The sequence below is a fragment of the Centroberyx affinis genome, unplaced genomic scaffold, assembly GCF_046629955.1.
Source record: "Centroberyx affinis isolate AG114_WGS23_722 - 3 ecotype Tasmania unplaced genomic scaffold, CSIRO-AGI_Caff_v1 ptg003460l_1, whole genome shotgun sequence".
Lineage (NCBI taxonomy): Eukaryota > Metazoa > Chordata > Actinopteri > Beryciformes > Berycidae > Centroberyx > Centroberyx affinis.
In genome coordinates this window covers 743,224-763,799 of record NW_027281424.1, presented here as the reverse complement: position 1 = coordinate 763,799, position 20,576 = coordinate 743,224, and the positions used below count along the sequence as shown (strand labels likewise).

At 41.0% G+C, this 20,576-nt stretch overlaps 2 protein-coding genes across 2 annotated transcripts; both read left to right on the top strand.

Annotated features, from left to right (window-relative positions):
- Positions 1-442: 442 nt before the first annotated feature.
- mtmr7a (myotubularin related protein 7a) lies at positions 443-11,809 on the top strand. The gene is made up of 14 exons (XM_071539399.1): positions 443-536; positions 895-1,017; positions 1,892-2,054; positions 2,215-2,372; positions 2,464-2,592; positions 3,991-4,125; positions 4,446-4,578; positions 6,026-6,135; positions 7,735-7,860; positions 8,410-8,459; positions 8,557-8,757; positions 9,049-9,183; positions 9,393-9,519; positions 9,627-11,809. Exons 1-14 carry the CDS (start codon positions 513-515, stop codon positions 9,972-9,974), a joined length of 1,962 nt encoding a protein of 653 aa, XP_071395500.1. The 5' UTR covers positions 443-512; the 3' UTR covers positions 9,975-11,809.
- A 1,815-nt stretch (positions 11,810-13,624) lies between these two features.
- On the top strand, positions 13,625-20,476 carry cnot7 (CCR4-NOT transcription complex, subunit 7). The gene is made up of 7 exons (XM_071539441.1): positions 13,625-13,764; positions 14,471-14,597; positions 14,725-14,918; positions 15,494-15,655; positions 17,189-17,333; positions 17,498-17,608; positions 18,698-20,476. The coding sequence occupies exons 2-7, from the start codon at positions 14,481-14,483 to the stop codon at positions 18,827-18,829; spliced, it is 861 nt and encodes a 286-aa protein (XP_071395542.1). The 5' UTR covers positions 13,625-13,764; positions 14,471-14,480; the 3' UTR covers positions 18,830-20,476.
- Positions 20,477-20,576: the final 100 nt, after the last annotated feature.

Here is a 20,576-nt window from a genome sequence, read left to right as displayed (position 1 = left end):
TTCTTATAAATAAACTTACTTTTCGCGGCCTCGGACTTGAAAGCAGTGTCTGATGGGGACTGGAGTTTTTATTTGCAGAAACACACTCCCACCACGTGTTGCTGCTGCAGCCTGTGCTTGGGTGTGTCTGACATGAGAAACACCAAGTAGGCTACAGATTAAATAGAGATTTAACAGATGTGCGGATAAACATTTAATGTAAAGACAGCTCACTCAAAAGCTTTGAACAGCCTGAATGCTCTTTTGCTCACTCACTGGAGCATGTTTAGGCCACAGTGCGGAACAGGGCAGGCTTTAGGACCATGGGGTGCAGGTCCGATGAAGGCAGCACAGGCAATATTATGGCTGGTTTACCTGAGCGTCAATGACGGATAATCTAAATGCCAGTCATCTAGGCCTACATGCAGCATATATATATGATACTGTCAGTAGATCAAATTATAGCAATTCGTGTTTTTATCGCGATAGGTCACAGCCTAGTCGCGGGGTATTAGCTCATCTTTCAGCTGGTGATGGAGCACATCCGACTACCAAAGGTAACCGCGGATTCTGATTGCAGTGATTACAATTTCCACACTGTGCGACGGACACCTTTGGGTGCTGCTGAGACAATCTCTCCCGGCACGGTCACTCCCAGTAAGGGCAGTGTTTAATTTAGACCCTTAACCAAACACAGGCTGCATGATGGTTATCATAAGGGCGTGTACGTGCCACGACGGCCACGTAGGCAGTCAAATTCCTCCTGCTGCTGTCAGTCACTGAGGTTTGATACTGGGTTTACATAACGGGGTGTTCTGCTGTATTAAATCTATGAATTCTCGTCCCTCTGATGAAGATGAGGGTGTCTGATGCTGTTCTTCCTCTTTCCCCCCCCCCTTCCTCTTCCTCCTCTAGGTGGAGAATGTCAGACTCACTGACAGAATCTCCCCCAGGAGGTCCAGTGTGGGCACGCTCTACCTGACAGCCACACACACCATCTTTGTAGAGAATGAGACTGGGGTCCGCACAGAAACATGGGTAGGCAGCACCGGATGGCACTGAGGAGACCAGAAATAAATCACTGTAGAGTCACTTTATTCCAAAGTACAGTACATGTTCAGGAATATTTATTGGTGGTTTTGGTATAGTGAGATTTTGACAACTTGCACAGCGGCACAATAACAACAAGGCCTCACATGCAGCAGAGTATTCATGATACATTCCAATTCAATTCCTGTAGCTGGAATTGGAATTGGAATTGCATTTACAATTGAAATTACACTTCTAAGAGAGGTTGTCTGACTGCTAAACATTATAAATCAAACATTATGAATCAAATGAAAGACAGTTAAACAAATCAAATACATTCAATCATACAATTGCATGTTATGCATCAAATACCACCTGAAAGGTACCTTTTAACATTTTATGATATTCAGTATTGATAATATGCATAATCTCAGATATGTGGTAAGAAAAAACAAAAAAAAACAAAAAAAAAACGTGGAATTTAACAGTATTTCATTGAATTAAATTCAATTTCCTGAAATTCCAATTCAATCCCAATTCTGATTCCTGGAGGTTTTTTCAAATTCTAATTCCAGGTCCTCAGTTGAATTGGAATTGATGAGTTCATTCATGGATTGACCCCAACCCTGACATGCAGTATAAGACACAGTGTAATACATATAGTAGACATGTCACTTTATAAATATGCATCCATCACATAGTCACTGTGTGCATTCAGGCAACATGGTCTGCAGTATGTTTGCAGTGTAAAAAATGCCTGACAAAGACCAATAGAGGTCGAAACATTGCTGCTGCAATTAAAAACCTTTCTCTCTGTTATTCAGTGTAAAAAATACCATAGCGTTTTAAAAGGTATAAGTTTATCTTCCTTTTATCCCATCAGGTGCTTCACAGTTTGGTGTGCAGTGTGGAGAAACAAGCCGCCACAGCCACAGGATGCCCTCTGCTCATTCACTGCAAGAACTTCCAGGTTCTTCATTTTGTCATTCCTCAAGAGCGTGACTGCCATGATGTCCATGTGTCCTTACAGCGTCTGTCCCAGCCAGGTGAATTCCCACTGTGTTGAGGTGGCAGTGAATGATGCATTTGGATGATCTTGTGCAAATGTGGTTTGCATGTCCTATGCTCTCGCTACACTTCTGTCACTCAGATTGGAATGCTTCTACTGGTCGAACTCTAGTAGTGAGCAGGTGTTGTGTCTTGCAGAGCGTTATGAGGAGCTGTATTGCTTCTCCTATAAGCCTAACATTGATAAGGAGGAGAGACGACAGGAGTGGGACTTCTTGGACCTCAAGGCTGATTACAGCAGAATGGGAATTCCAAACTCCCTCTGGAAACTCTCTTCTGTCAACCGAGACTACAAGGTCAGTATGCCGACCTCTAAGACTAATTGTGCTATTTCATCCTAATATGGACATTACAATTGGTTATTTTTTTGTTCTATTTTTTTTACAGGTGAGTGACACCTACCCAGCAGACCTCTTTGTACCTAAATCAGCCGCGCCCCCAATCATCGTCGGGAGCTCCAAATTCCGGAGCAGAGGCAGATTTCCTGCTCTGTCATACTACTGCAAAGAAAATCATGTAAGTTGATCAAGTATTAGTTATATGTAACGTTGCCATGCATTCTTCTCTTGGTTGTTTCTGCTAGCATATTGACAACTCATCTTGATTAAAGGGACATGAAAAAAAAGGGGCACAACATTTCAATGGTCAGGGGAATTCTTGTTCCAAAATAGAGAGTATGGGTTGGAAGGTAAGTTTTGAAAGCCAGAACACACACAGCACCAGCCAAATCGTTGAGTCATTGGAATTGATCAACAACCGTATCAGTTTCCTGCAGATATACAATATTTTGGTCATTTTGTGCATGGGGCGGTAAAAATCTTACTTACTGACCCTTTAAACCCTTTAAAAGCAGATTACAACAATCTTTTGAAGCTTGAGAGTCATTAGTGAAATCAGCATACATCTAATAAAGATGCTGAGCCTTAATTGACATAATTCAAAGTGCCACACACTCCCAAATACACCTTTTCACTGATGCACTATCTCTGTATTTGGCATATAGTTTGCTTTGGTATGAGAGCAGTGTGACTTTGAGCAAAGCCCCTGGTGACCTTGTGCTCAGCAGGTCTATTCTCTGCCTTCCTGACATGTCCGCGCTGTTGTCTGGCTCTTGTCTGAAATATAATATGATATTCAGGATGAATATGGTATGTAGATGTGGTGAAGTTCAGATCCGGCTGCTGGTTCCATTCCAGTTCAGCTGGAGTTGGCCGGCACTGGGATTGATTTACTGATCCCGAGGTTATGGGTTCCCTTCTAATGAACAAATATTTTTTCATTACTCTAATGTGTACAACAGCGGAAGTATAAGACAGTATGAAACTGATTATGTGGAGAGAGAGAGAGATGTCTATTTTGTCTTTAATTTAAAGAAGCCTGAATTATAACCAACTTCTATAACTTAACTGCAATGATTTATATTTGTGAAAGCCCTATAGCTGAGTCAGGAATAAGCCTAAACATTTATAATCCATCCTATTCATCCTTGATTGGACAGTTGGGAGTGCTTTATGTGTGTGAGGTCAGCTTCCCAGGGTTGAGGGTCCAGTGTGTGGAGCTCAGCTTGTACAAAGGGGTCCACTCTGGTTCATGAGCCGCAGCGGAGAATCACACAACGGTCCCCGGCCCTTTCCCTTGTGGCTCCTAAATGGAAATATAAAATATGTGTAGCTGATTAATTTTAACATGCAAGTCCAGGAAAAACACTGTGAAGTTCTACTGGCCCTGCCTCTCACATTGGTGAACCTCACTTGAACCTCACTGCTTGCTTTTTTTTTTATCGTTCCCAATGTCTGTGCAAAGCAAAAATGCACTTTAAATTAACTTCATTTAACTATGTCAGTTATCACTATAGACTACGGTGTGCAGTAAATGTTCTTATATAAAGCCTGAGTCCCTCTCTCTTCCTCCCAGGCTGCCATCTGCCGCAGCAGCCAGCCACTGTCAGGTTTCAGCGCTCGCTGCCTGGAGGATGAGCAGATGCTGGAGGCCATCTTGAGGTCCAATCCCCGCAGTGACTTCATGTATGTGGTGGACACCCGGCCTAAGGTGAGCCCATTGTGGCTAAGCAATGGCCTTTGAAAACACAAGTCTTACAGTACTATGCTGTATGTTCAGGTGGGCTTTATTTTCCATACAGCGTTTTGCCAGCTGGATGTGCGCACAGCAAAAGCCTTGAAAACATCCTGACTCCACACTAGCTAAACAATGATCAATATTATGTAAAGAACATTTGGTTTAAACAAAGCCTTTTATTCTTTTGCTCTTGCACAGTAATTGCTACTGTGGTATCAGTAGTGAATTAGCACAGATTGGTTTCTTTCAAACTTGTAACAGACTTCTCTGACAATAATCACATGTCTTTCTAGTTGAATGCAATCGCAAACCGAGCTGCAGGAAAAGGCTATGAAAATGAAGACAACTACTCCAACATTAAATTTCAGTTCATCGGCATTGAGAACATCCATGTTATGAGGAACAGCCAGCAAAAAATGCTAGAAGGTAATTATCAAGTCATACTAAAATTATCTATCACGATCATTTTAAATGTATTCTTTGTAGAACCCATAGTATTGCATTCCTCACTGTGTCAGTAGCGCCGCACCACGTCAGTATTACTGGAACAAATGGTATAGTTTCTGAGCTTGCCAAAACAGCACTTTCTGTTTATGTCCGCTGCTTCTTCACGTTACTAAAGCTTAGCAGGAACCCACGCTGCCCCTGTGGCTTTCATATGCACTCATGCAGACTGCTCTGCAATCAGGCCTCAAATGAGCCCACAGGAGAATTTCTGGGTAATGTGCAGGGGTGCGCCTAGGAAGACTTTGAATCCATCTGGATTTTATTTCTGAGCTATTTTGGTTTCCCGGAGTGGACAATCCGGGACCTTATCCCCCAAAGAGAGACTGAGGGCGTGAGAATGATGTGATTTAGAGTATGAAAAGTTATAGCTGGTCTTAGTTGTGATAACTCCTTGCCCCCTGGCAGCACAAGGGAAATCTGCCTCTTTAAATGCTGGAGACAGTGCCTGTCCCTCAGAGATTTTCTCTCTCTCTCTCTATCTCTCACTCTTCCCCTCTCTCCCCCTTTCCACACTTCAATAAGATTTTGAAGACCCCCTGCCCAGCAGGGTTAGCTCAAACAATTTTTCAATATTTTTTCTTTAAGTGCACTCAGGAGAGCGTACCTACTGGGAAAATATTTCCCAGTAGGTACGCTCTCCTGAGTGTTATAAAACCAAAGGTTGACTGAACTCGTTCACCTGCTCGTTCTCCCATCGGTGGCAACACAGCAGAGTCTTTCAGGTCACAGACTGTCACAGGTCAGCACACTGATGTGCTCCCAGGAAAACACACTTTGTCACATCTGTCAACTGACCTCCTGTCAACACCTTATCGAGTGAGGAGCGAACAGATGTTTTTGTACACGGTTATCTACAAGTGCGTGAATTATGAGTGTTTATATGACAACTTGTCCTCAGTAAATGAAATGTCAACCGTAGAGAAGCGGTTTCTGGACACTCTGCCCCCGAGTTAACTCGCAAATATTTATATTGAACCCTTAAGATGGAAAATGTAATTCTATAGTCTGTTTTACAAGAAAAACAAACGTGAAGCATTAAGCTTTATCGTGCAGAAATAGATGTGTATTTAATTGCCTGGCTTGCCCATGTTATTCTCTTTGGTTATGGCTTTGTCACAAACGTATATTCTTAAATAACCAATGTCAACACTGACTGGGGACATGGCGAGGCTAAAGGTGGTCAGTTCTGACAAACAAGGCATCCTGGTGGTAACCCACATTTTCTCATGCCATGCACAAATTCCTTATAAATTAATTGCCTCGAAGGTTCATATTATTTTGAAAGGGAATGTGAGGTTTAATAAAGTCTAGTGATAAGGTATGCTCCATGTTTCCGGCCAGTGAGACAGCTGTGTTGTGGTTGCAGTGTGTGAGCTGCGTTCCCCCTCGATGTCAGACTTCCTGGAGGGTCTGGAGAGCTCAGGCTGGCTGAAGCACATCAAAGCTGTCATAGATGCTGGCATCTTCATCGCCAAGGTTAGTCTGGAAGTTAATCCCTGCTGTCTGCCTCACCACTGTACTCAATATTGGCTTAGCTGTGTTTGTGTGTGTTTGTGTGTGTGTGTTTGTGTGTGAGTGTGTGTGTGTGTTTGTGTGTCGCATCTTGACGTGTATGTGTGTTACGCTGGCTTTTTATGTGGACTAAGCCTTTACTATGTGTGCTTTATTTTGTTGACATCAAGAGGCAAATTCAGGTCAGTCAGTCAGGTGTCAGATACATCACTCCTTACAGGAAATATTTTTCTACAAATCATATCTGTTGTTTATTGAGCAGTATCTACTCAATAAGAATAAGTATACATTCTGCTATTGCAAAAATATTACCTTAACTATGACCCAATCACTCTAGCTCTCCAGATCACTTCACCTGGCCGGGTTATATCTGTTAATTGCTGTTGCTTTAAGCTCTTAAAATCCATTTCTCTCCCATAATTGGCATAAACTGTATCCCCTATGAAGCCCACTGCTTGCCCCCTTGATGTTATTCCTACAAAATTCCTTGACACAGTTGGTTCTGGTATTTTATCAATAATTAATAGCTCTCTGGTAACTGGTATTTTCCCATCGGCTTTTAAACATGCAGTGATTCAAGCCCTTCTTGAAAAAATCAAGTCTAGCTCCCTTGAATCCCAGCAACTTCAGAGTCAAGACAATATTTGTGAGGAATTCCAAACTGGTTTCCGAGCAATGCATAATACAGATACCGCCCTCATTAAAGTCAGCAACCTCCTTGCTAGCAGCAGATTTGGATGTCAGTGTGATTTTAATCCTCCTAGATCACAGTACAGCCTTTGTCGCTGTTGACCATGAAATTTTATTTGACCGCCTCAAATCCTGGGTCAGTATTGAGGACACAGCGCTTAAGTGGTTTGGCTCCTCTTCAGCACACATTACCTTCTTCAGCACACATTACCTGTGGAGTTCCTCAAGGCTCAATCTTAGGTCCCATCCTATTGTTGCCGTTAGGACCCCTAGGCTTTGGAGGCTACTTGCCTGAGGAGCTTAAGCTAGCGCAATTGGTATCATGTTTTAAAAAAAAAACTTGCCATGGATAACTAGGCAAATGTAGACAACGTAATGTCACGTTGAGATATTTCCAGCACAGCTACAATAGAGTTTAATAGGAGAAAACTTTTCAACTGTATAAAACATAGTAAACATCAAGCACCTTGATGTTTACTATGGTTTTACTTTTTATCTTCATTTGCTTTTTTCCACCCTTTGTTTTGATTTATTTGTGTTTAGCACTTTGTAACATTTGTTTTTAAAAGTGCTATATAAATAAATTATATTATTATTATTATTATTATTATTAACAATAATAATAATAATAATGATAATAATGATGATGATGATGTTATTATTATTATTATTATTATCATTAGAAATACTCAGCTACCAAAAGCTGGGACATTAGGGGTCACAATTCACAACCCTGACATGGACTGTGGCTGATATTTGCACTTTTACAATGTGTTTTTCAAATCTTATTTTACTAGCTTGCTGTTAGCTGCTTGCAAAACCCTGAATGTGCCATGGGACTGTACAACATGTGTATTTGTTGTGTGTGTGCAGGCTGTTGCAGAGGAGGGTGTCAGTGTCCTGGTTCACTGTTCGGACGGTTGGGACCGTACTGCCCAGGTGTGTTCAGTGGCCTGTGTGCTGCTGGACCCCTACTACAGGACCCTCAAAGGACTCATGGTAGATACTGAATATTTGCATTTATTTATTTAAGTTAGTAGTTGATAGTGAGGAATTGCATCTTAAAAATAGTGCTGTGCTATACTCTAATGTTTTCAGTTGTGTGAGTGGCACCTAGTTAATTTCACTTTAGGAACACTCCATGTCCCATCATTTTAAGGCAAGTTTCAAATTTCTCATGGGCATGGAAGCACATTGCTGTGGATACACTGTTCAATAACATTCTGATTGTAGTTGACAGAATACCATGGGAGGCTAATGAAGCTTTGTGATGATTATGGTGCTTGCTTCTTTGATCATAAGGATTTCCTCTGGCTGACTGAGGATCTGCCAAGAGGCAATTCATGAAAAGTAAATACAAGAAGAATAGAAAGGCTTTTGAGAATTGCCTTTAGGTCCGAAGAAATCACCCCACACAGGGGGTGAGGAGGTTCAGCCTTTCTGCAAGGATTAGCTGTGTACCATGTCTCGCCCTCAAAAATCACATCAAGATAGAAAACTATAGTCCTCCTTATGTCTCAGTACATGAATGTCTTTTCCTGCACTTAGGTTCTCATTGAGAGAGACTGGGTCTCATTTGGACACAAGTTCTCTCACAGGTTTGACTCCAAATTATTATTTCCAAATACTACAGAATGACATCTATAATGTAGATCTTTACATTTGATGCATCCTGTTGTACTCACCTCTCTCCAGATGCAACCACCTGGATGGAGACCCTAAGGAGGTTTCTCCCGTCATGGATCAGTTCCTCGAATGTGTGTGGCAGCTGATGGAACAGTTCCCCTGTGCCTTTGAGTTCAACGAGAGGTTCCTCATCACCATTCACAGTCACATCTACTCATGCCAGTACGGCAACTTCATTGGCAACAACCAGCGAGAGAGGATAGAGCTGGGGTGAGACTTAAGCCTGTTGCCACCATCAGTTTCTTATCCTTTTCACAGCACAGACATCCGGTCAAGTCATGGCTCTGAGAAAAGGAGATTGACTACTGAAGAGAAGTGAAAACCAGTAGTATATTACATTACTGGATTAGTACAAATGGAGATTACTCCACACTAGCGACAAAAACAAGCATGTTCTAAATCAGTTTCTTTCTCGAACTAAGAATGTCTTGTCCCTCTTTCTTTTCCTCTCTTTATTCCTTGACTGTCACATGACATTCATGATGACTTTGGTTTTGACAGACTACGTGAGACGACCCACTCTCTGTGGATGTATCTGTGGAAGAACCAGGCAGACTACATCAACCCCCTGTACAGGCCTGACCACAGCCAGACTCAAGGGGTTCTCCGGCCAGCTACTGCCCCCTACTGTTTTAAGTAGGTTCTCACAAACTACAGATCTACTAGTTACACTCATTTTTAAAATTCTAAGTCTGAATTGAATATTATGCAGACAATACAAGTTGCCCTCCTTTGAGTATTATTAGACTGCATTGTAAAGAATGCGCATAATCTGTAAATGAAACTAAATATTGGGACGAGGGTTGATAAGTTCATTTCAGAGTCTAAGCTCTCTTTCTATGTAGATTCTGGAGAGCACTGTACAACCGTTTCGACAGAGGGATGCATCCTCGGCAGTCTGTAGAGGACTACCTGATGGCCATCCGAGAAGAGACACACCAGCTAGAGGAGCAGCTGGCCTCACACAAAGAGGTAGAGCTTTATATTCATATGCCAACACTGCGTCCCATGAGTAAAAATGTGTGCTTCTGGTTTATCACTGTTGTATTCATGTCTGACTAAGCTTATCTTATCAATAGAAAATCGCTAAGCTGGAGAAGGAGCAGGGTTGGAGTGTTGCCCGGAAAGCGGCCACCTTGGATAAGAGCCCCACAGCGTGGGCTCCTAACTCTGGCAACAGCCTGGCTCTGGCCAACACTCCTCAGGACTACACCGGGGGCTTCATCACCAGCAGCCCCTGTCAGCAGAAAGCACCAGAGAGCAGCCTGATCATCCTGCCCCAGGACCTGAGCCAGACCTCTGACCCCAACCTCTCCAACAATAGTGACCCGGAGTCTGGCATCGCAGACCTCAGTTGCCGTTCGCCCCTCAGCGAGGACAGTACCAGGGATCCAGACTCTGACGAGGCTGCCTACTCTGCTGCCTGAGTAAATGTAGCATTTGGTGGAGGGTATAGCAGCTTCCAGCCGTCCAGAGGGCCTTTGAACAATTACTATATTTACATGCACAGAGTAACCTGGCTATTGGCTATACTCCAGTTAAGTCTTATTGGGGTTAAGCTGTTTACTTGCACCTTTGATGCCCTGTCTTGGACTATCCCTGTTGCCATGAATAAGCCAGTTAACAGTTGTTAACTGTAGCCGACTGCGGTCACTTCTAATACAGGTGAAAGAAATGCTGATCCTAGAAATAGCATAGAAATAGCAATAGTAAATATTGCTCGCCGCCATGTTTTTTGTTGACATCAAAATGTACCCATAACGTTTTGCACAGATGGCACAAAACCAAAATGAAAGGAGTATGATTTTTCCATGTCACACTAACCTGTTAAATATCGGAGTAAGCCACGCATCTTTTGTTGAGTCAGAGTTTGAGCTTAATCAGGTTATTTTAACCAAGTTATGGCATTTATTTGTGTCAGACCAAACCGGGTTGCTCCAGTAACCAGGTTAAGAACAGAATTCTCCGCACATGTAAACATAGCCAATGTGTGAAGTGACTGATCAAATTGATGATGAGCCAGAGTGTGTGTGCATGTGTGTATATTTTAAGCAGGCTTGCTTTTTATTTCATGTCGTGCTAAAAGCTATTTGTGGTCTTTCATATGCTTCATTTATTCATTAGGCCTGTACAACATGAATTACATTTTGTTTTCAAGGCTTGTAAAGGGAATTATTTAGCAGTACTGTAACTTACTTGCTGGCTACAGACAGGCGGTTTGGGTTCAGCACTTCACCTCAGTCTGGCTTGAACCACCAGCAACATGTGACCCTGTTCTATCCAACCACTTGAAAAATATCCAATTCAAATGGCAAAACAGGGGTATTTCAACACCAAAGGAAATATTACAAAATATTACAAAACGCCAACAATGATATCAACTCACTGCTCTAAACTCACTTCACACACAACCATGTTTTCTGAGTCATTGCATCACTGTAACCAATGGTCTGTGGCCTTATGGCTGGCACTTTCTGTCCACTTGGCTATTTCAACTTGGGAGTGTAAACCAAGATACTATATTATGTGATACTGACCATGTTACAATGTATAGTTTTGAAATTTGTCTGTCGACTATGTAACTAGACTACTTTATAATTGTTCTGGTACATTTCACCCAATATTATATCAAACACCAAATTTTTAATTGCAACATTCATGACCAAACCAAATTCATACCAAAGGGAATCCATGGTCTACTGGTATAATTGTGCATGCTGTAAATAATAGAACTACTGTATGCTTAACCAGCAGACTAGAGCATGTGAAGACACAAATATACTGTTGCTTAGGGCAGCAGATCATCCATTGTCTCTCAGAGTATCTGTGCCATCTCTCTCTCTCTCTCTCTCTCTCTCTCTCTCTCTCACTCACTCTCACTCTCACTCTCTCTTTCTCTCTCTCTGCAGAACAATCAAAAGCACTGAGGCTGTAACAGAACATTTTGCACTGTGCTCCCTGTAATAGAACTGTGTGCATTAGGCCTATGACAATATTCCAAACTGAAAATGCAAAGATCATTAAGCAACGCATGTTATGGTATTTTTGTACTGTGGCACATTTCTTTTGACTACTGTTATCCTGCTGTATTTGCATGTTGTTTAAGTAGCATCAAAAAGGTCTAATGTCACGCCATAAAGGATTTTGGCCATGTAGCCTACTGTATGTCTGAAAGAAAGAGCTTTGTGTGACTGGGTTTACTTGTTCTAGTGGACCAAAAGCCAAATTTGTCAAGCTGATCTAAATGCAACATTCTGTAAATTGTGTACGTGAAATAAATAAATATATATTATTGTCATTATCATATTATTATTCTAATAATTCTTCTAATAATAGGAGAGTATTCTTGCCTGACCTTTGATATTATCATCCAGTGTTTGTATAGCCAATCCAGGCACCAGAGTCAGCATTTTCCTTTGCAATTCTGCTTTACAGTCCACAACTCATATGGGTGCTTGGCCAGTGGGATGCACAATCTAACATTGTTGAAGCTGACCAATGCATTTTAGAGGTTGAAAGCTGTAGGGCTAAAACACAATTATTTCCTTCTGTTTCTCAGGGCATCACAAGCCATATTCAGGTCAATCAGTCAGTCATCAACGCTCTGACGCACCGCCACAAAATAAAAAGTTGATTTGTGTATAGAAATTGATCGAAATCGACCTCTAATATCCCTAATGTGTACATCACGTCATGTCTGTCAGAAGACCAGCAGCATTGCACTCAATCCTACAGAGCCTCCCATTGTGAAAACGAAAGTGAAACTTAAAATTATTATTATAATTTGCTCCAAATTCGCATGTAAACTTATTAACAGTATTTGTAAACAGTAACTTGATAACACATCTTCTACTGCCCTACAAACTTAAATGGTAGGTAACGTTATTACTTTTTGGTATTTAACCGGGTGTGACAATGCTTGGTGCATCATTGAATTGAATTGAACATGCGACTTCGGCCTGTACAGGATCTGTGCTTCCATACAATTCTGCATGTTACAAAAATGAAACTTTGCCAAATGATATTTGATGTCATAAAACAGAATTAGCTAAATTGGCCAGGTTGGAGCACTATAATTAAATGTGCAACCTACACCAATTAGCCTACAGCAAAACGTAAGGTAGGCAACTGACTGATAAGAGTACTACAACCAGATTTAATGACATTGTCAACCAGGTTCAGAAATATCAGTTGTAAGCAGCAAGGTGACATAGAGAGCAGAGAGACTGATGTATCTGGGTTCAAGCCCCTGTGTTCATCAGTATCTGCCCTACTTCAGCAGGGCAGATATGAGGCCCATGAACAACACACTGAATCCCCACAAGCAGCAGGAATGCTGTTCTGTGGCTGATCCTGCTTTCTGGTCTCCCTGTGGAGGAGGGCAAACAGAAAGAGAACCGTCTTTTGGGGATTAATAAAGCATGGCTTTGTTGGTGTTGTTATTATTACCAAAATGTATTAGTGTCAAACCAAGCTGGTCAAGTAAAACTCATTCACAATCTGTGATGTAGTATGGCACCCTCTGTTGAAACACTGTAACCCAACCACTGGCTTTGTTTACATAGTGATTTACTGGATAAAACTGTAAAATGTTCTTTACATAATGCCTCTAAGATATAAGATTGCCAAATAATCTGTTGATTGTTTGTTTTAACAAGGATTACCAGTTGTATACTTGGTATGTGCCCCTTAAAAGCCAAATGTTGATGGGCATGATTCTGTCTATTGTCTGATGAAGAAGAATAACCAACTAATATCAATCAAATTGTCCAGTTATCTCTTTAATAGTTATAGTATAATTCCACTAAGATAAAAGCATCATGCAAGGATGCAGAGTTTTTGAAAGTCCTAGGACTCTTTGATATTCCTTTTATTCCTTCTCTCTTACAGTAGTTTGGCTTGACTCCCAGAATTACAGTAATGTCTTTCTTTTTCCAGGGAAATACAGCAAAGGGCCTTCCAAAAATGGAGAGGTAAGGGAGGGAGCACTGGACAAAAAGGGACTGGGTCTTACGCATACATACATGACGTTTTCACTTTACGTGATGACGTTGTATTGTAGGCTCAGCTATGATGGCAGCTGTAGGTTGACATCGATACAATACTGAATATAAAACTATTTAAAAGTTAGTGAAAACCCCCGACATAAGAGCGTAGATCAAATTTGTAGTTTCGAAATAGTACAGGCTTTAACATACCTGCCCAGTTTGGGGAACGGTAAGTTAGTGAAGCCACAGTGAGCTTTGCAGTATCCAAGTGGCGCCGATTGTGTGTTGCTGCTGCTGCTACTTGCTCCTTGCATGTTTTGCACACTCCTCCTGTTTGGCTGTCGAGCTAGCTGTCTTCCCAGGAAGTATGTCAAAACTGGACATACCCCCCACCTGGTAGCCTCTACTGTAATGCACACGTTAACTATCGCCAGTTCTTTAGCAGGCTAGCTAATTGCTACAGTTAACCTAGCTAGCCCAAATTGCTGCTGAAAACTGCCTACGACGGGCTAACGTGAGCCAGCTATGTTTTCAGCTGATGATGGACTGTAGCGTGCCCTTGATATCGGGATAGACAGCCTCGGTGGTTCAAGTGTGTATGCTCTTATTTGACATGATAAGTTAGCAGTTAACATTAAGCAGCACAGCTAAAAAGTAGCACAAATCGCTCTGAGATTAAGTTACCCCTCCTGTTTAGATGACATTGAGATCTCTGTGATCTGATGCAGAGAGGGGTTTGCATGTCCTGCAGTTAATATTTTTATTATGTGCGGCAGCCTAAGCATTTTTCAACATTGCTTAGGCATGTGGAAGTCATGTGTTCATTGCCTCTGTCCTGCCACCTCTGTCTGTCCTGTCACAGGTCACCATACCAAGGCAGGACTGTTGTTTTCTTCTTAAAGGTGTTTTCTCTCTCTTCACTGCTTTGCATGTAGAAGTGGCACTATGCCCGCAGCTACTGTGGATCACAGCCAAAGAATATGTGAGGTTTGGGCCAACAACCTGGATGAGGAGCTGAAGAGGATCCGACATGTTATCCGAAAATACAACTACATTGCTATGGTGAGTTATGCTCATAGACTGACAGCGCTTGCAGGACTCATTGACATACATGGAGAGTTAGCAGATACCCCATCGTTCAGCACACCCAGATTTCCCTTGTGCGTAGTGGGTTTCTTTATGTTTGCAGGACACAGAGTTCCCAGGTGTAGTTGCCAGACCGATCGGAGAGTTCAGAAGCAACGCTGACTATCAGTACCAGTTGCTGCGCTGCAATGTGGATTTGCTCAAGATAATCCAGCTGGGCCTCACGTTTATGAATGAACAGGGTGAATACCCACCAGGAACATCAACATGGCAGTTCAATTTTAAGTTTAACCTCACGTAAGATCTCTTTTCTGACTCTCTCACTCTGTTCGTTTCTTGTGTTGCATTCAAGCACATCTATGAACTTATGAGCATTTGGTTAAGGGTTTAATAACAGCATCACATGAAAGAATTCTACCACTATATACTCATTTATTAAACTAGAATCAACATGATTTAGTCTGTCATACACCTACATAGTCCTGGTGCTGATGCTTGCCAAAACTAGCTTAATGCCATTATTGCATAGTTTTACCTCAGCGAAGAGGGAACAGCATCGCAGCTGACTCATGACTCGACAGACGAGCAGCAGACGAGACATGAGAGTATGTGCTTACGTGCTTAAAGGTTATTTTCACACTATTTATGTTATTGTTGGTATGCAGAGCTTTATACTCTATCGTCATTATGCTTTACATATGTGCAGTATATCTATAGATATATGTATATTCTACATACAGTCAGTTTTATGTTTTTCTGTAATGTCTCTTTGTTTTGACTACTTTTTAATTTGCCAGTTTAGAGGTGGTTGGTGTTGTGTTGTTGTAAGAGTGTGATTTAGTTGCACCGTGTCTGTTTTTCTGTGTCGGCAGAGAGGACATGTACGCACAGGACTCTATTGAGCTCCTGACCACTTCAGGGATTCAGTTCAAGAAGCACGAGGACGAAGGCATCGAGACGCTGTACTTCGCAGAGCTGCTGATGACATCGGGAGTGGTGCTCTGCGAAGGTGTCAAGTGGCTGTCCTTCCACAGGTATCCTGCTCTTAAAATACAGACTTATTTATGCATAACATCGGTGCTTCTTCAGGTCCCAGGTTGGGAAAACTGCAAATCTAATGGAATTTCAAAATTGTGTTTCCCAGGTCCAGAGAAGTTATGGAAAATGGTAGATATCCAAATGTTTTGGAAATGTCTTGAAAATGTGTTCATAATCTTCTGTTCAATTGGTCGAGTGATGGTTGTTGCAAACCAAAACAAGACTTGGTACATAGAAAAACAATATAAAATGGTACATAAAATAATCTGTTCAACAAAAAATGTGATATTTAAACATAGACCCTGACAAATATTTGTCATGGAAATGCAACCGTAACGCATAGGAATAGTCTTGGAAAAGTCAGTGCTGTTTTCCTGTTTCACTCTCTGCTCATCAGTCAGTAAACAAAAGAACGACAAGAGTACGACCAACTTCAGACAAATCCAGTTGAACAGGAAAAAGATAGAATGGAAACATATTGTGTTAATTCTGGTATCATAGGACTTCATTTGATTGTCGGCTCATCATTGAAAACGAATGACACACGCAATAGAGCACATGGATTAGGCTGTAAATGCCTGGAAATAGTATATGCTTCTGTAGTTTTTGTTATTGTAACAGCAAGATCTTTTCGCAGAATGATGAGATTTGTTTCTCCAAATAACAAGATCTTTTCTTGTTATTATGAGAAAAAGAAAAAAGTGCACAATGCAATGAATTACAGATAATATCAGGAAACACATTTTGTTCAGTGAATGTTTTCTGATCAGACAGGAGGATCCTGTGTCCAGACATGTGTCCAGATATTTTGTATCTTGTAATAACAATATAAGTTATATACAGTGTTATATACAACATCATTACGTTGTAATAAGATTATTTTTTTCTCGAAATAATGGGATTAGATGTTGGCATACTGAGAAAACATTTCAATAGAAAAATCTCATACTTACAAGAAAAGATTTTGCTCTTACGGGAAAACAGTCATACAGTCATGCTTCAGCAAGATAGAAAATATTTGCTACCAAATAAGCTTTTTAAAAGGTTGCATGCGACCACAATACAAACACCCTTTTTTAAATTAATTTATGGTGTATTCATTGTTAATCTAATTGGCCTTTGTTTGTTATTGGTTTGTTATTGATTTATTGAGCATCTTCTTTTGTTATTACTTATCCATTAGTAGGATACCCATTTTACATCAGACCAAAGATCCAGATCACAAGATAATTTTGGAACCACGCAATATTGTATTTTGTGTAGAGAATCAAGAGATTTGGCTCACAGAATGCATTGTTTTTAAAAGACAACGGATGTCATTTTCTAGTAATTTGCCCTTGCATGTGTAAGGAAGTGTAGCAAACAGAAGGGTGAGCGGGAAGGGAAGAGAGATAAAGAAGTCCAGCCTGCGCAGTCCTCGACTATCTCAGAGTCACGGCGGATTGGAAGTGACAAAAAAATCAAGAAACCTGCTGTGATGCGCTCTTTGAAACATTATGAAAAGAATTTTGTGTGTGTGTGTGTTGCAGTGGCTATGACTTTGGATACCTGATCAAGATTCTGTCCAACGCTAACCTGCCTGAGGAGGAAGTGGATTTCTTTGAGATCCTTCGCTTGTTCTTTCCGGTCATTTATGATGTCAAGTACCTCATGAAGAGTTGTAAAAACCTCAAGGTAAATTAGGAAATATTACATCCTACAGCACAATACAACGAGCAAAACTCACACGGTTCATTGGATGAAGCTTCACGTCTTGATTTCTGTTCTGATCTCTCCTTGCGGCTCGGCTTTGACTCGAGGAGTAGAGCTTGAGTGACTGACAGTCTGCTGTTTGGCAGGGCGGGCTGCAGGAAGTAGCCGAGCAGCTGGAGCTGGAGCGGATCGGACCTCAGCATCAGGCCGGCTCGGACTCTTTACTCACAGGCATGGCTTTCTTCAAGATGAGAGAGGTGGGTTCTTTAAAGGTCCCATATCGTGTAAAACAGGATTTCCCTTGCCTCTTTGATTATAAAGGAGTTGGATGTGCTATTTAAACATCGTGAAAGTATCAAAACGCACGGTCGCCAACTAAATCCACACAATCCATATTAGGAAACCGAGCCTCTAAACGAGCCGCTTGGACTTCCGTAACTTTGTGGCGTCACAAAGGTTTGCTCATTATCATTTTTGTAAGAAATAATAGACTAACAAAGTGTTTTTTTTGGTTTTTTTTCCAAAGCGGTTGAGCCGTTTTTCCTTCCTGTCGCTGTCTGTAGCTGCCAGGTCTGTGGTGTCTGTTTCACTCTTGAAACGGTTAGCCAATCAGAACAGAGGGATCGTTAATATTAATGAGCCTTAAAGGCACAGAAACAGCCTGTTCTTGGTAAGGCTCAGAGAGATGCTGGAAAAAAAAAATGGATTGAGAGTGTTTTTGGTACATGACACCACACAAACAGTTCTGAATGGAGCTCAAGACAATATAAAACACTGGAAAGTGTAGAATATGAGAATATGGGACCTTTAAGTTCGGGAGAGGGAGGTTATGTGTGATAATTGATGAAACTCTGGAAAATAATTACTTGATGGTTTTAAACTATTTTAACTCGGCCGCCATCTGAGTCGCTTTACAATGTAGCTTGTGTTCATCAGCCGCTATATATGGGGGGGTTCTGATGTAATTGTATTTGGTTTTTCTATTGTTCATACTGTTATAATTGCAGTAGTGGGGGGGGGTTATTGCTGTAATTGTATTATGTATTTATGCATGCATGTATGTGAAAGCATGTATATACATATGTTTTTAATGTGGAAGCCAAGAAAGAGTAGTTGTTGCCTTGGTAACAACTAATGGGGTTCCAAATAAACAAACTATATGGTGTTGGGGAGAAACGCCTGTATTTCACATTCAGCACGTTATCACCACCAGAATAAACATATTTATCTGTGGTTCCATTTTTCAAAGAAAGAGCCCTAGCTGAATTAATTGCTATGCGTTTCATGATGTCAGTAGACGTAGATTTCTGTTCTCAGTATCCTGTGTCCTTTCATTTTCCTTGCAGATGTTCTTTGAGGATCATATTGACGATGCAAAGTACTGTGGTCACTTGTACGGGCTCGGCTCCGGCTCTGCGTACGTCCAGAACGGCACGGGGAACGCTTACGAAGAAGAGGCTAACAAGCAGCAGTCATGACGACACTCTGAAACTCTCCCACCCCGCGGATCGTATCCCCCACAATCAGCGCGGCATTGAAGTCGAGCTGCGGCGACTGGATAATAATGGAAGAACAAAAACATACACACATCATTTAGGAAGCTGTTTCTCATAGGCTCTGCTCACTTTAGACAACTGAATATGATGGTCAGTAGGGGGGGGGGGGGAAACACCGCTGTCCTCACACGTGCCGCTGGTGTGTGCGTGTGTGAATTTAGTCTTTTATTCCTACGAAGCACCATTTGGAGGGTCTGGTTGGTTCAGTTACATTTAACATGAAACGTTTGAAAAGATGGGATTTTAGTTTTCCTAAAATGTTCTGTAGAAATTTTTGCACTTTAAAGTTCTAACCAGATCCTGATTTTATAAGGAAAGCTGAAAATGTTTCTGGTGTCCTCCTCTTTGTTGCCTTCTCTAAGTTCCCATTTTACATTGTGACATATATCTTTATTACGATGACAACCTTATTTCACCAAGCTCAGCCTTAATATTAGCTACATTATCTTTTAAACCTTAATTTATTTTGGTCATCATTACCTGGCATTGAATAGTTGCCCCCATTCAACACTAATATACCAGTCAACTACACTTCAGTATGCTATTCCCTGTTCAGCACTACAGTTTCTTGTCTGATAATCAGAGGGGGAGTGTGTTTATGTGCACACCAATATCCCACTATACTTGGGAATACTCAGCTATATTGTTTTTGAGTTAGCTCATGTAAACATATCCTGTTTATAATAACCTGAATAAGCTCCAATCCCATTGTGAGAAACCTCAACAAATTAGCTGGTATTTACCTTTGTTTTTTTAGCTGGGACGCTGAGACAAATGAACACCATTCCCCCATATGCTGTTTTTTTGCTGTCTGCATTTGCTCAGTTTCTATGGTAATATTCAGATTTATTTAATTATACAGGCATATTTATGATCAGGATGAGGATGCATACAAACGGCTTGGAAAAACCCCTCAACCGGAATAAATGTGGAGTATTTTGTGCATGTAAACACCCTCATTGACAGGTACATTTGTACACAGATGCTTCACGGCTCTACTTGGTCCTGCAGTGATTTCAACCCTGCATCTGGTGTGCACCGGTTTTGCCAGACCTAAATAAAAACAAACTTGCCTGCTGTAGGAAGTGCTATGAGGTGACCGTGAACTTCTCTAGAGTATATTTTCCATTTTCATTTTTAATTGAAATGAAGGTTTTGTAGAGTTTTAGTATTGTAATAAAACACTTTTACTCATTGGGGCAGGGGGGGGGAAGCATTGCTTTTTAACATGCATCTTAACTTGAGAACTTTGTTTCGGTGGAATTCAGTTCACTTGCAGTTCTGGCTTTTGAATGACACATTTTTGTGCTGTTTTTTTTTGTATTGCTTTCCAGTTCATTCATGCTGCCTAGAACAGCTGCATGTACTAAAATGTTTGAATAAATGCTGTGTTGTTGAATAGTATCTTGAACTTCCATAGATGTGTGTTGAAGTGTATGTTCACAACTTATTAACCTCCTTGAGTGTCAAATATGGATCATATTTGAAGCATCTCTCACTTTTATTTCTTCATCACATCTTTCACACTATGTAAAGGAGTAATGTTTAAAAGAAAAATATGCAATATACAAGAGGATTGTTTTTAGATTTTTTGTAAATAAAGGCTTGAAACTTTTTCTAACATAAAACGTTCTTGACTATTACATCTTTAATGACTCACAATTAAATA